The 15,092-nt window shown below is 37.9% G+C and overlaps 1 protein-coding gene across 1 annotated transcript in view; it reads right to left on the bottom strand.

The window, feature by feature from the left end:
• The window catches only part of LOC112613721 (serine/threonine-protein kinase SMG1), an 86,851-nt gene that overhangs the window by 34,631 nt on the left and 37,128 nt on the right, over positions 1–15,092 (bottom strand). Inside the window, exons 5-13 of the mRNA XM_025369454.1 lie at positions 14,997–15,055; positions 13,502–13,715; positions 9,778–9,903; positions 9,330–9,402; positions 8,325–8,422; positions 6,411–6,584; positions 3,418–3,642; positions 1,022–1,123; positions 30–299 (exon numbers count right to left, since the gene is read on the bottom strand). Coding sequence (XP_025225239.1) covers positions 30–299; positions 1,022–1,123; positions 3,418–3,642; positions 6,411–6,584; positions 8,325–8,422; positions 9,330–9,402; positions 9,778–9,903; positions 13,502–13,715; positions 14,997–15,055 — 1,341 coding nt within the window. The remainder of the gene's footprint in view (positions 1–29; positions 300–1,021; positions 1,124–3,417; positions 3,643–6,410; positions 6,585–8,324; positions 8,423–9,329; positions 9,403–9,777; positions 9,904–13,501; positions 13,716–14,996; positions 15,056–15,092) is intronic.

The raw sequence follows: 15,092 nt of genomic DNA, 5'->3' as shown, positions 1-15,092 counted from the left end.
AAACAAAGTCGTTACAATTAAAGACTCACCCCTATTAGTGAGTTTTTGGCATTTCCGATTGTAGTCAGGGCACTGAGGTCAAATATAACTACAAATTTTGCATTGTCTACATTGAACACATGATTCTTAAAAGCCTCATGTTTTATTTCAGAACAGGCCTCAGGAAGTTGCAGACTATGTAGGAGGTTGTTTAGGGCACAAGTCATTTCTCCCAATATTAACTTATAGGCAGTCTCCAAAACAGGAATATTCTTCAAGCTGAGCACTGCTTGATAAACAGCATGGGCTACAGCAACAACCTGAAAAACAAAAAATTCAAGGAAGCAATAAATGGAAAATAAGTCCTCTAAAATTGTATGGAAAACAAATCACTATCTGTATCAGTGCTGATGATACAAATAAATTTAAAATTGATCAATTCACTGTAATACTTAATAGTTTAATAGTTTAATTTCTTAAAAACCAATCAGAAAACTGACACAGATCAGTATGCTATTTAAAATCTATAAAGTTTTATCACAAATAAAGAGTACTACAAATGAAAACTGTCAATATGAAATTTCCAAAATGGCCTTTTTTTTTTTTTTTAAATAATCAACATCAAAAGACATATGCAAACAGCAGTTTAAGACTGGTTTTCTTAAATCTACCAAGAAAGTCTATGGTGGATTTGACTCAGGGGGTGGTTGAAAAGCCAGTCATTTTTGTTTACAAAATATACAGTACTTCTTAATTTATAACTTTATAAATGTGTCAGCTCGTTTTACTCTTATGAAAATTTAATAAATTTAATAACAGCAAAAGATGCACAGTCTGAAAAGAGTATCTGGCACATCATTCATCAAAGTATTCAGTATGATTATCAAGAAATACAAATTTAAAAGAACAAATACAATCACTATATTCTAAATCAAACATTTCACATTTCACTCAATTTCACTTATGTAGCCTGGTAAGCAACATTAGGTCCAACTCTTCAGTGACCCAAGTTGTCAAAGTTCATTATCAATGTATTACTCACCTCTTTTTCTTTATGATAACGCAAGAATAGTAGTTTAGATGATGGTATAAACAGTTTTTCTACAAATGATGATGGCAGTTTTGTATTTATTTGTTCAACAATCTAAAAGAATAAAATTTTTTTAAAATGAGCTTCTCAAATTACAAAAAGACATGGAGAAACCTTAAATGCACACTGCTAAGTGAAAAAAGCCAATTGAAAAGGCTACATACTATATGACTCCAACTACATGGCATTCTGGAAAAGGCAAAACAATGGAGACAGTAAAAAGATCAGCAGTTGCCATGGGCTTAAGATGGAGGGAGGCAGAAGTGGGGACCGGGAACAAGGGAGGAGTGGGTAGAACACAGAAGATTTTTAGGGAAGTGAAACTATCCTGTATGACACTGGTAATAGGGGATACATGTCATTATACATGTTAAAGTCCATAGAATACATAACACAAAGTAAACTATAAAATTAGTTAATAATAATATATCAATATTCGCTCCTTTGTAATAAATGTACCACACTAACACAATATGTTAATGATGGGGAAACTGTTGGGATGAAGAAGGTATATGGGAACTCATTGTTTTCTGCTCAATTTTCTGTATATCTAAAAACTAAAGTCTTCTAATTTAGAAAAACATATCTAAGCTGTATTTCAAGGTCTTAATACTGTGACATTAAAGTGTTTAGACACCTAAATAGGATACACGTATTTTACAGTTATCATGGGCATTTTTTCACACTAGCAAAGAGAGGTGTAACACTGGCAGAAATACTCAGCAGAATGTCATCTAGAATTTGCTTTAAAATAATCCAGTTGGAGATGAAAGGACAGCAAAGAGGCCTAGATGAAACCAGATGGGCCATTTGTTTCTAATTACAGAAGCTGAATGTTAAATATGTACAAATTTATTATACTATACTCCCTATTTTTATGTGCTTCAGAATGTCCATAATAAAAGTGGGGGGAGGATATTCATGGTTAAGAAATTAAAGGAGGCCGGCCAGGCACAGTGGCTTATGCCTGTAATCCTAGCACTTTCGGAGGCCAAAGCGGACGGATCACGAGGTCAGGAGATCGAGACCATCCTGGCTAACATGGTGAAACCCTGTCTCTACTAAAAATACAATCGTGCCACTGCACTCCAGCCTGGGCGAAAGAGCGAGACTCCGTCTCAAAAAAAAAAAAAAAAAAAGAAGAAGAAATTAAAGGAGGCCAGTCATGATGCCTCACATCTGTAATCCCAGCACTTTAGGAAGGCAAGACAGGAGGATTACTTGAGGCCAAGAATTTGAGGCCAGCCTAGACAATGTAGCGAGACCCCTTCTCTCCAAAAAAATACAAAGGTTAGCCAGGCGTGGTGGCATGCATCCGTAGTCCCAGACAGTCAGGAGGCTGAGGTGGGAGGATCACTTGAGCCCAGGAGTTTGAGGTTGCAGTGAGTGCTGATCGCACTGCTGCACTCCAACCAGGAATACAGCAAGATCCTGTCACCAAAAAAAAAAAAAAATAGAGAAAAGAAAAAGAAAAAAAGAAAGAATCTGGGGCGTAAAGCAATGTTTCACCAAAAAAAAAAAAAAAAAGAGTAAAGCTGCACTGAGACTAGTTATCAACCACTAAAAATAAAGGCCTGGCAGAGTGGCTCATGCCTATAATCCCAGTACTTTGGGAGGCCAAGGCAGGTGGATTGCTTGAGCCCAAGAATCCAAGAATTCAAGAATTCAAGACCAGCCTAGGCAACATGGCAAAACTCTACAAAATAATACAGAAAATTAGCCAGGTGTGGTGGTGCATGCCTGTAGTCCTAGCTACCTAGGGGGCTGAAGTGGGAAGATCACCTGAACCCAAGAAGTCAAGGCTGCAGTGAGCCAAAATCACGCCACTGCACTTTATCCCGTGTAACAGAGTGAGACCTTGTCTCAAAAATTTTAAATTAAAAATTAAAGTAAACAGACACTAAAATAAAAGCACAGATTATAAGACTGATGAATGTACTCTAAAACACAACATAATAAAGCAAAGCCCTTATTTTTTTTCTTTTATGGAGACAGGGCCTTTTTTGTCACCTTGGCTGAGTGCAGTGGCACGATCAGAGCTCACTTCAACCTCAAGCTCCTGGGCTTAATCGATCCTCCTCCCTCAGACTACCGAGTAGCTACGACTATAGGTACATGCCACTACACCAAGATAATTTTTGATTTTTTGTACTGATGGGGTCTCACTACATTGCCCAAGCTACGCAGAATTCCTGGATGCAAGCAATCCTTCTGCTCTGGCCTCCCAAAGTGCTGGGATTACAAGCATGAGCCACCATGCCCAGCCAAAGCCCTTAATTTCTTACATATCAATTTAAGGGCCTGAATAAACCAATACATTAAAAAGGAAAAAGGAAAAATTCACATACCAGTGTGAGTAAATTCAAGACTGAGATGATATAATCGGTACCACAAGTCTGGCAATTCTCCAGTTGGTCTAATCCATATGTAATGACCATGTCACAATGTATAGTCATGCTAGGATCCAAGCTGCCGAGCAAAACACCAACACACTCATTAGCAGCTGTCAACACAGCCTCAGAAAAAAACACCTGGTTTGCAGCCGTCACACATCTCATTACTCTGTACAGAACCTGTAAATGGGGAAAACAAGCAGCTTTTTAAAAAAATTCACATACTTCCACAAAGCAAGAAAATACTTTTTATTTAATGCAATTTCAACTGAAAATTAACTGCTTGCCTGGCCAGCAGTCTCTTAATATTCTAGTTCTCAGTAGTTGAATAATGATATCTCTAGTACAGTATGTAAACCTGATCTTGACTAAAAAATCCTCAAGTGCTATTATGACAGGAAATGGAATCTGCCATCCTCTATTTCCTATATACCCAACTTCGTTTCTCCCAATGTCACTAAATGGCTGAAGCTCAGAATCTTTATCATGAAATATACCACGACAGTAACGGTATTGACAGCATGGGAACAGCCTGCCCACACATACTACAAGCTAGCTCTTGGGCTTTTGGGAATCAATCTTTTAAAACTAAACATACAAGTCACTTTAAGCTTATTAAAGTATCTACTGATGGTCTCTTTTGAAAGATAAGCACTCTCAAGCTTACCACACAGTATCTTCAAAAATCATATTATTTCCAATACATACACAAACAAAATCCCCCACTAAACTATAATGGCCAATAACTGTGTACTAAATTTCTAATAAAATAGGGGAGAAAACAGAGCAAATAAATGCTAAAAAAAAAAAAAAAAAAAAAAAATTTTCTATAATAATTAACAACCAATACATAAAGGATTTTAGTCTACCCAAAGTTTTCATTAAAAGCATCCTTGGAGGTTGGGCACAGTGACTCACGTCAATCATCCCAGTACTTTGAGAGGATTAGCTGAAAGGTTCACTTGAGTCCAGGAGTTTGAGACCAGCCAAGTCAACATAACAACACCTCGGCCGGGCGCGGTGGCTCAAGCCTGTAATCCCAGCACTTTGGGAGGCCGAGATGGGCGGATCACGAGGTCAGGAGATCGAGACCATCCTGGCTAACATGGTGAAACTCCGTCTCTACTAAAAACTACAAAAATCTAGCCGGGCGAGGTGGCGGGCGCCTGTAGTCCCAGCTACTCGGGAGGCTGAGGCAGGAGAACAGCGTGAACCCGGGAGGCGGAGCTTGCAGTGAGCTGAGATCCGGCCACTGCACTCCAGCCTGGGCAACAGAGCAAGACTCCGTCTCAAAAAAAAAAAAAAACAAAAACAAAAACAAAAACATAACAACACCTCATCTCTACCAAATTTTTTTTAACTAGTTGGGCGTGGTGGCACACACCAGTAGTCCCAACTACTTGAGAGGCTGAGGTGGGAGGATCATTTAAGCCTGGGAGGTCAAGGCTGCAGTGAGCCAAGATCGTGCCACTGCACTCCAGCCTGGGCAACAGAGACCACGTCTCCAAAAAAAAACATGGGAGCGGAAAGGGAAGCATTCTTGGCCGTGCACAGTGGCTCATGTCTATAATCCCAACACTTTGGGAGGTTGAGTTGGGAAGAGTGCTTGAGGCCAAAAGTTTAAGACCAGCCTGAGAAACACTGAGACCCCATCTCAACAAAAATAAAAAATTAGCAGGCTATGGAGGGAGGATCACCTGAGTCCAGGAGACAGAGGTTGCACTGAGTCATGATGGCGCCAACCAACTTTAAAAAGAAAAAAAGCTAGGTATAGTGACACTCACTTGTAGGGCTGAGTGAGGTGGGAGGTTCACTTGGGCCCAAGAGTTCAAGGTTACAATAAGCTATGATTGCACCACTACACTCCAGCCTGGGTGACAGAGTGAGGTTCCAGCTCCAAAAAAAAAAACAAACAAACAAAAACAAACCAAAAAAACCCCACCATTCTACCATTCTCAAAGGCCTAAAAGATCCTCATAAATCAATATACACCTATCCTATAAATTATGTCCCTTTTATTTTATGTCTGAGTTAATGGCTTTTTGTTTCAACTCTGTAGTCTTCAAACAACCACCTTTTAGACATTAAATATGAAGCAAAGATATTAAACCATTTTGAAACCATATTGGTTTAAAACACCAATAAGCTGGTTTCATTTATCTTTAAGTTCTGACATTTCTGCTCAAATGTACAACTTACTAAAAATTTTATATATCTATATAATCAATATCCTATTTTATCTAGCAATGTGTTCAGTAAAGTATATGCTCCTAAAAGCAAGTTTTATCCTAACAATAAAATTTTCGTCAGTTAGATTAAATCTTTTATGACTGCATCACACATGCTTCTCTCTCCTTATTCAAAGCAGAGTACAATGCCTGGGGTTCATTTCTCATGTCTTTCCCACTGAACCCTCACTGGATGTGCTACAAACAGTGCAGCTAATGTTTGAGGCTGCTGAAGTGTGGCAATCTAGCTACCTCATTTTTAATTTATGTTCTTTGATATCAGGCTATCAAAGAATATAAAGGTATACAAGTTTTCATATGAGTTCCATCTTATGCTCAGAGAAGATTACTTTCTGAGGCTTTTCCTATAGTGTGCTATTCGTAGTATGTCGAAAAACTAAAAGGAAACCCAATAATTTAAAAGTAAAATTATAATAAATATTATTTAGAAACAAAAGAATAAGATTTAAAAATTCAGAATGGCCTTTTGTCATGGGAGGGTAGGGGAGTTGGATGAAAGGAGGATGAGATATAACAGGATTCCCTACTTTTCTGGCTATTTAAGAAAGCAGTCAGACAATATATACATATATACATACATACATACATACGTGCTAAACAAATGAAATATTAATAACAGTTCACTAGGTAAAGAGAAACATTTACAATGTAAAACAATTTTATTTTTGAATGACACTTGAAACGCCCAAAAGCACTTACATCTGTTACATATGCCTCAGTAATTGGAGGACCCCGAATTGGGCTGAAGCGTTCCCCAATGCTCCTCACCACAGTACTAAACACCCGGAGAAGTGCGGCCAGCTTTGGTAATGACACTGATGGAGGAGGAACATCTTCATCCACTGATTCCCCAGAGGCCACATGGCTAAGGTCCTACATGTGAATTCACAGCATTCTTGGTAAGTAGTGCATTGTTTTTTTTAAAAAAAAAAAAAAAAAACTCTAAAATACTTAAATCAATTCATTTTGGAATAGATTTTTAGGCTTTTATAAAGAGGAACTGTGGCCTATGAGAATATTCATGACTCTAAATACAAAAATGGGTTTTACCTAATTATTTCAAAAAGCCAACATTAAACCCAATAGACAACAAATTAAGGAAATAACTTCTTATACCAACTCAGAAAGCTGTTGGGGAAAAATAAATTCTAGTACATATGCTCTAGTTATATGACGGTATAAATGAAGACAGAAGCTTTTGCCATTCCTGAATTAGTTTTTGGCTAAAAATCTCGTTCTAGGTATTCTTTGAGGTATACTCAGCTCAACAGTAAGTCCTCCAAACCAAGAGCATGCCCATGAAGAGCAAAGGGAGGTTGTAAGACCCAGCCTACAGATGTATAACTGAGGAATTACGATATATGAAAAGGACAAGATTCGCAAAAACTGGGATACCAGAACCAATGTACATATCTACTTAAAATTAAGCACCAAAATAACAGAAGAGAATCAGATCTTAAGGATAACAAGGGGAAGCATCTCTACAAACTAGAACGTGTGGCTTCTGAAAGGTAGATCAGCTTTAAACGTGGGCTGTGAAAAAAGACGTTCTAGGTGTGGGGGCAAAGAAAAAAAAAGCGGAAGCAAAACATTTCCTTGCTTTTCTAGGAAAGAGTAAACATATCAGTACAACTAAAGGTACTGAATTCCTGTTGACGATAAGCCGCAAAGATGAAAAAAACAAGATGAGGCTAAAATCTGTATGGGAGCCTTGACTGGTTGATCTGAATAGGAAAGAAACACAAAGAGATCCAAATAAGAGATGGCACAGAGTTAAGCCAAGACAGTGGGGTCAGAAAAGCCAAGTACCAGTAACAGAGGTTTCAGCAGCACTCTTAAAGTTCCTATGCTATATTCGTACAGCCACAAAAGCTGGCTGAAGCCAAGGCTTGTCCTCCAAAGTACGATTCAAGATCTCCTGTATGTATGTAACAGGAGAGTCTTTAGGGGCTTTTGGTGTTTTGTATTTTTTTATAACACAGCATCAATTTGCTTTAAGACTCTGAAGACTAGGAACAAAAAATAAAAATAAATAACAGAATATGTCTTTAGAAAAATACCAGATACCAAGAGTACGTAAAGCTTTGTGAAATACGAAGCTTGCAATGTTTCTTTTAGTCTTTCCAGTAATTCTCCTGGTAACTTAAACACACCTGAAAAAAATGTTTAAAACATTGACTGGGCACAGTGGCTCACACCTATAATCCCAGCACTTTGGGAGGCTGACGCGGGTGGATCACCTCAGGTCAGGAATTTGAGACCAGCTTGGCCAATGTGGTGAAACTCCGTCCCTACTAAAAATACAAAAATTAGCTGGGCGTGGTGGTGGGTGCCTGTAATCCCAGCTACTCAGGAGGCTGAGGCAGGAGAATTGCTTGAACCCAGAAAGTGGAGGTTGCAGTGAGCCAAGATCATGCCATTGCACTCCAGCCTGGGTGACAGAGTGACACTCCGTTTCAAAAAAAAAAATTTTTTTTTTAAATATTGCAATGGGCTTGTAATTTCTGCTTAAATGTCAGGAGGTCTGAGCTATTTTAAAATAAATCTAGCACAATTTAAGATTTTTATTTTTTCTGAACCAAAATTTTAAGAAACACCTTTCTATATACTCACCTCAGCATATGCTTCCATGTCTTCTAGAAACTGACCAAGAAGAGTGGTAGAAAATGCAAGATCAGCTACCCAAAAAGGCTCCAAACTCTGCAACCACCCTTGGAATCGTGTAAGAAATTGTGAAAGGGTAGGGGGGAAAAAACACCAAAAAATCCAAATTAAAAAAATATAAGAGCCTTGTTTTAAGAGGTACCTGGTTTTCAAGCAGCGTACCCTAAAACATGTCTTATATCATAAAACTAAGATTGTTAAACATGCTGATCACAATTAATCAATACTTCTTTAATACCTCTTTAATTTCTGCAGAAATAACATGTAAATGTTATTTCCTTACTTTTTCAGTAAATTTCATATCTATATTGTCACCACACATGACTTAAGACTAAAATGCCACAATCTGCCATTGGCCTGGCTAATCCCAGGGCCACATCTAACCACCAAAGGTGTATACTCATCTCTTCAGTGAAAATGAAACAGACCACTACCACCTGAATATTCTATTTTCAAAAGTTTATCACACCAAGTAAGTTATGAGAAACTATGACACATGAAACAAGCTGAAATGTGCAAATGAGCCATGCTAGTCATTCACTTAACTCCAAAAAAAGGGAAACAAAACCATTTCTCATTTATGACAATTCTCCAAATTAATCCTGTATTTCCTTTTTTAAAAAAATAACCAGAAAAATAAAAAGTTACAAATAACTTGGATCTTCCATTGTCCACTTCAGGGTATTGCCACTACCAAATATTCTTACCATATATTTTCCTACCAGTACAAACTACAAATAACTTGGGTAAGTCTTGTCTGTAGTTACTCTACCCACCTACTAGTAATTTCCTCTGAAAAGATATATTCAGCTAACAAGTAATGTTCATCCACAATAAAACATTTCTCTTAGTTTTCTTGCATTTTTGAAGAAATGGTATTGATAGATGGTCACTGGGGGACCACTGCTCCTCCCCAACAGTATTTAAATAACTGGTATAGGCTGCAAGACTTACCAGAGACCTGCTGCGTGAGCGAAGGTTTCTGAGTATGATCTATATGCCATCCAACTAATATATCAACTGTATCCTTGATGGAAACAAAGAGAGAGGGGGCCGATCATTTTAAGGTATTACTGCCATTCACCTGTGGACCATTTCACAGTAAAAGATTCTAAAAGGAGCATCTATGTTCTACCTGACATTCTAGAAACTTAGAAAGGGGAGGGGGCAGGAAAATAAGAAAACTACGTTTCTGACAACAATGAAATAGCTCATTTTCTTCAAATATTTTAAGGTATGAATGTCAGAAAGAAAAATGCGGCATTCAACCCTGGAACCTGAAATATCACTGATTATATCCAAAGGAGCAGAGGCATTGTTTTCCATCTGATTCCTCAGTTCCTCACACACACACAACCATCCCCCTCACCCCATGATCTGAAAAGTGGAATGGGGAACTCACCCTAAAATTAGTGCTGAAAATATGAGGGTAACATCGAGCCACCAAAAGAATGCACTTAACACATTTGCAAAGCAATTCTGGTGTATCCACATTTTCAAGAATAGACTGCAGGCTGGTCATTACAAGCTTAAAAATAAAAGTTACAAACCGTGAACATTCAACAAAATAGGGAGAAAACAAGCAAATTAGGTTCATTATTTAGTAAGTGACTACATAAAAAACTGAGTATGAGACCAAGAAAAATAGATTCTGTAGTTTTAGTTTAAAAAAAAAATTGACTTGGCCGGGCAAGGTGGCTCACGCCTGTAATCCCAGCACTTGGGAGGCCAAGGCGGGCGGATCACGAGGTCAGGAGATCGAGACCATCCTGGCTAACACAGTGAAACCTCGTCTCTACTAAAAATACAAAAACAAAAAAAAAACTAGCCGGGAGTGGTGGCGGATGCCTGTAGTCCCAGTTACTCGGGAGGCTGAGGTAGGACAATGGCGTGAACCTGGGAGACAGAGCTTGCAGTGAGCCAAGATCATGACACTGCACTCGTCTAGACGACAAGGCGAGGCTCCGTTTCAAAAAAAAAAAAAAAGTTGATTTGTAATCCCAGCTACTCAGGAGGCTGAGGCACAAGAATCACTTGAACCCAGGAGGCAGAGGTTGCCGTGAGCTGAGATTGCACCACTGCACTCCAGCCTGGACAACAGAGCGAGACTCCATCTCAAATAAAATAAAATAAAATAAAATAAAATAAAATAAAATAAATTGAAAATATTTCACTCCACTAAGATGTTAGGCTAAAAACAAATACTGTTTTCTCTTCTTCAATGTTTGTTAATATTAGTCCTTTGACATCAGTTAACATTAGTCCTTAACAACACCAGTTTACAATATCCCTAAATGCTCTCTTTAAGACTCTACTTGTGATTAAATTTCAAATACAAAAAGTAAAATGGATTTGGGAAACTTTTCTATAGAGTACAACAATTACTTTCCAATCCAAAATATAAGGCAAATTTTATATAATTTATGCTTTAGTATATTAGTACTTGCTTCATATTAGAATTAAAGAAGATCCGTATGGCACCACACATTAATAACATGCAGGCTCATGTTACCATTATACATAAATTTTTTAAATAAATATATGGCAAAAATAAAATAATAAATAACTATATGGCATTCCATTGAAAGAATATTTATTTTGTGGCTGTTAAAAAACATTTTTCCCTAAAGAAGGAAAAGCTCTGCTTTACATAGCAATCTTATAAAAGAAATGCTAGAATCGGAAAATCATCATTTTAGGCTGGGTGCAGTGGCTCACACCTGTAACCCCAGCACTTTGGGAGGACGAGGCAGGTGGATCACTTGAGGTCAGGAGTTCAAGACCTGCCTGGCCAGCATGATGAAACCCGTCTTTACTAAAAATATAAAAATTAGCAGAGCACAGTGGCACATGCCTGTAATCCCAGCTACTCAGTAAGCTGAAGCAGGTGAACTGCTTGAACCTGGGAGGCAGAGGTTGCAGTGAGCTGAGATCGTGCCACTGCACTCCAGCTTGGACAACAGAGCAAGACTACATCTCAAAAAAAAAAAAAGAAAGAAAAAGAAAACCATTATTTTGCAATAGCCAATGTTATAATCTATACAGGCACAGACTATCAATGCTAAAAACCATTTAAAAGACATCTTAGGGGTAATTACAGAAATTTGAATATAGAACACATATGTAATAAAATTCATTTTCTTAGGTATAATACTCTTGTTATACAGAAGAAAAACCTTATTCTTAGGAGATGCATACTAAAACATTATGAGGTGAATTGTCATCATATGTATGGTTTTCAGATGGCTCAACAAAAGTGTGTGAGAAAATAAAACTTGCAAAATATTAATAAGTGGTAAATCTAGGTGGAGTATGTATTACGAAATTATTATTGTATTTACGGGTATTTATTTTACTGGTGCATCTACCTTTCTATGAATGTAAGAATTTTCACAAGAGTCAGGGAAATGTTCATAATCTAAAAACTATGCATGCAGAATAAGCCCAATCTGGTGGCGTTCTGTTTAGTTACAGGTAATTTTCTGAATCTTCCCTCAAATTTCTCTCAAACCTCTATAATCAAGGGGAAAAATGTTTTGCCTATAATGGAGGGCAGTAGCTTGACCATACCTCACTGTAGCCTCAAGCTCCCAGGCTCAATTGATCCTCCTGCTTCAGCTTCCAAATAGCTGGGACTACAGGTGCATGCCACCATGCCTGACTTATTTTTTTTCTTTTTTTTTTTTTTTTTTTTGGTAAAGACAGGGTTTCACCATGTTGCCCAGGCTGGTCTCAAACTCCTGGACTGAAGCAATTCATCATCCTCAGCCTCCTACAGTGCCGGGGTTGCAGGAGTGAGCCAACATGCCCAGTTAAAAACATATTTTTTATTAAAAAAAAAAAATCCTTATATTTTTTAAACTACATACCCAAAATAAAGCATATTAAAAACTGTTTAAAAAAAAAAAACCCTAATATCAGATATTCCAAACGCATCAATACCATAATTTCTAAAAACATTAGCTCAACAAAAATTTAATTACTTAAAATCTTACTCAAAACTAAATCAACAATGATCTTTTAGGCCAGGTACGGTGGCTCATGACAGTAATCCCAGCACTTTGGGAGGCCAATCCAAGGCAGGAGGATCACTTGAGGTCAGGAGTTCAAGACCAGCATGGCCAACACAATGAAACCCCATCTCTACTAAAAATACAAAAATTAGCCAGGCTAGTGGCGCGCTCCTGTAATACCAGCTACTCGGGAGGCTGAGGCAGGAGAATCGCTTGAACCTGGGAGGCAGAGGTTGCACTCAGCCAAGATCATGCCACTGCCCTCCAGCCTGGACAATAGAGCAAGACTCTGTATCAAAAAAAGGGGGGGGGGAATGATTTTTTTAATATATTCAGATACACAAACGTGAAATAAAGCTAAGTAGAGCCAGTATTCATTTACACATAATTATCTTATACCATTTGGAGTAAGAATTTGGGGCACGTTAGCAAACCAAAAGGCTCAGAAAGAAGTTGTGATATTTAGTTCTTGTCTCCCTCAACAAATGTGAAACACTCTTCTATCCAGCATTCCTAGTGCAGTTCTTGTTTTCAAATTTGCAAATCATTCTGGTCCTAAGCAATCTCAAAAAAACATTTCTAAAAACCAAAGAGGAAAAAACCTTTTTTTTTTCTTTTTTCTGAGACAGAGTCTGGCTCTGTCAGCCAGACTGGAGTGCAATGGTGCGACCTCGGCTCACGTCAACCTCTGACTCCCTGGTTTAAGCCATTCTCCTGCCTCAGTCTCCCAAGTAGCTGGGACTACAGGCGTGCACTATCATGCCGGGCTAATTTTTGTATTTTTAGTAGAAACGGGGTTTCACCATGTTGGCCAGGATGGTTTCGATCTCTTGACCTCATGATCCGCCCGCCTAGGCCTCCCAAAGTGCTGGGATTACAGGTGTGAGCCACCGCACTCGGCCAAGGAAAAAATCTTAAAACTAACTTATTTCAAATCTAACTTCAACATGTATCCTTCACTCAAACTGAGAAAGAGGAATTTTTAAAAAATATTTCCTATCAGTAGATAATTCCTATTCCATGTTTCCCTTCTTCAAGCTCCCCTCCAAGGACATGTGTTAAGGGACAAATTTTTCCCAAGTACATCATGCATTTTTCCCCCTTCATTCTTACCTGCATTACAGATGAAAAGGCTTTCTTTTCTCCTACAGTCTCTAGTGCTTTGTAGGTGGCACATAAGTAGAGGAGTTTAACTTCATCTTTTGCAGATGAGCTAAATTTGCTAAAAATCCACTTGAAGATCTTCTCGGCCTCATAGCTCAAAGAAGCACAAAGAAGGCCAAGACAGCAAGCTCCCTCCTGTCTCAACTCCTGAAGCAATTTGCTACTGTGTTTATTTTAATACAAACAAAAAACACACACCAAAGGCTTAAGTTTTCTATGATGACACGAGTAACACATCTTACAAAAGAATGTCTTAAATGGTTTTTTAAATTTCTATTCAAATTACACAAAAATTTTCTCCACTCTAAATACTATATTCTGTCTAGCCTGCATTGCCCCACAGTATCTGTCTGACATTACTTCCTTTTTACAAAATCAGTTATTTACAACAGTGAGGGAAGGCCCAGAAAAGCTAAATTCCATCTCAAACTGTATTAAATAACTCTCAGAAAAGGGCAGCAACAAATAATTGGATAAAACACACTATACATAACTACATTCTATACAATATTCAATATGTAATGACTATAAAATAAAAAATGGTAATAGTTAAATACAGAAACTTAAAAGGATAACAGTAATGATTTACGTATAACTTTAAAAAGTAACTCTATAAAACCATCAAAAGGCACTAAGGTTTATGACGGGCTGAGGTAAACTTTGGGTACTTGCCACCACTGCAATTCTTTGGGAATCACTGTAACAAAAAATGACCACACACCTCCAGAGACTCCAACAGCCAGAGAATATATGGTTTGAATCCACTCTTACCCGAAGAAGGAAGTTCCTTTTTACCTCTATTCTCTAAGCAGTTTCAAATTCTCTAGTTTACAAAAACTAATTGTATTCATTCATGCTTGCATCAAGAATTTATGCTACTCCGTAAGTCAAGACTCAGTTACTCAGTGAGACTAGCAAATTAAAAAAATTACATATTCCTGCTGGGCACGATGGCTCATGCCTGTAATCCCAACACTTTGGGAGGCTACAGTGGGTGGATCACCTCAGGTCAGGAGTTTGAGACCAGCCTGGCCAACATGGTGAAACCCTGTCTCTACTAAAAAAACAAAAATTAGCTGGCAATGGTGGTGCACACCTGTAGTCCCAGCTACTAGGGAGGCTGAGGCAGGAGAATTGCTTGAACCTGGGAAGCGGAGGTTGCAGAGAGCCAAGATTGCACCACTGCACTCCAGCCTGGGCGACAAGGTGAGACTCTAACTCAAAAAATAAATAAATAAATAAATAAATAATTTCAAGTGGATTCCATTTGTATTCAATGGTAATTAACACATAATTAATGCAGACAAATATGACAAGAGGACCCACTGAAATGTCAATAGGTGTTCACAAACAAAGCCAATGGGTTTATTTTCTTGTGTATTTTAAATAATTTCTAAAAATATATTTTAAAGTCATTTAAACTGAACCATTATTAGTTACTTACCTTTCATTAAGCACATCATGTACAGCAGCCAAGATATTATCCAATTGTTTAACTAGTACCTTTAAAAGAAAACACATTTATAAAAACTTCAAATTC

Source organism: Theropithecus gelada, chromosome 20 (assembly GCF_003255815.1).
Source record: "Theropithecus gelada isolate Dixy chromosome 20, Tgel_1.0, whole genome shotgun sequence".
Classification (NCBI taxonomy): Eukaryota; Metazoa; Chordata; class Mammalia; order Primates; family Cercopithecidae; genus Theropithecus; species Theropithecus gelada.
Note: the sequence above shows the minus strand (reverse complement) of the source record. Positions and strands in the feature narration are given on the sequence as shown.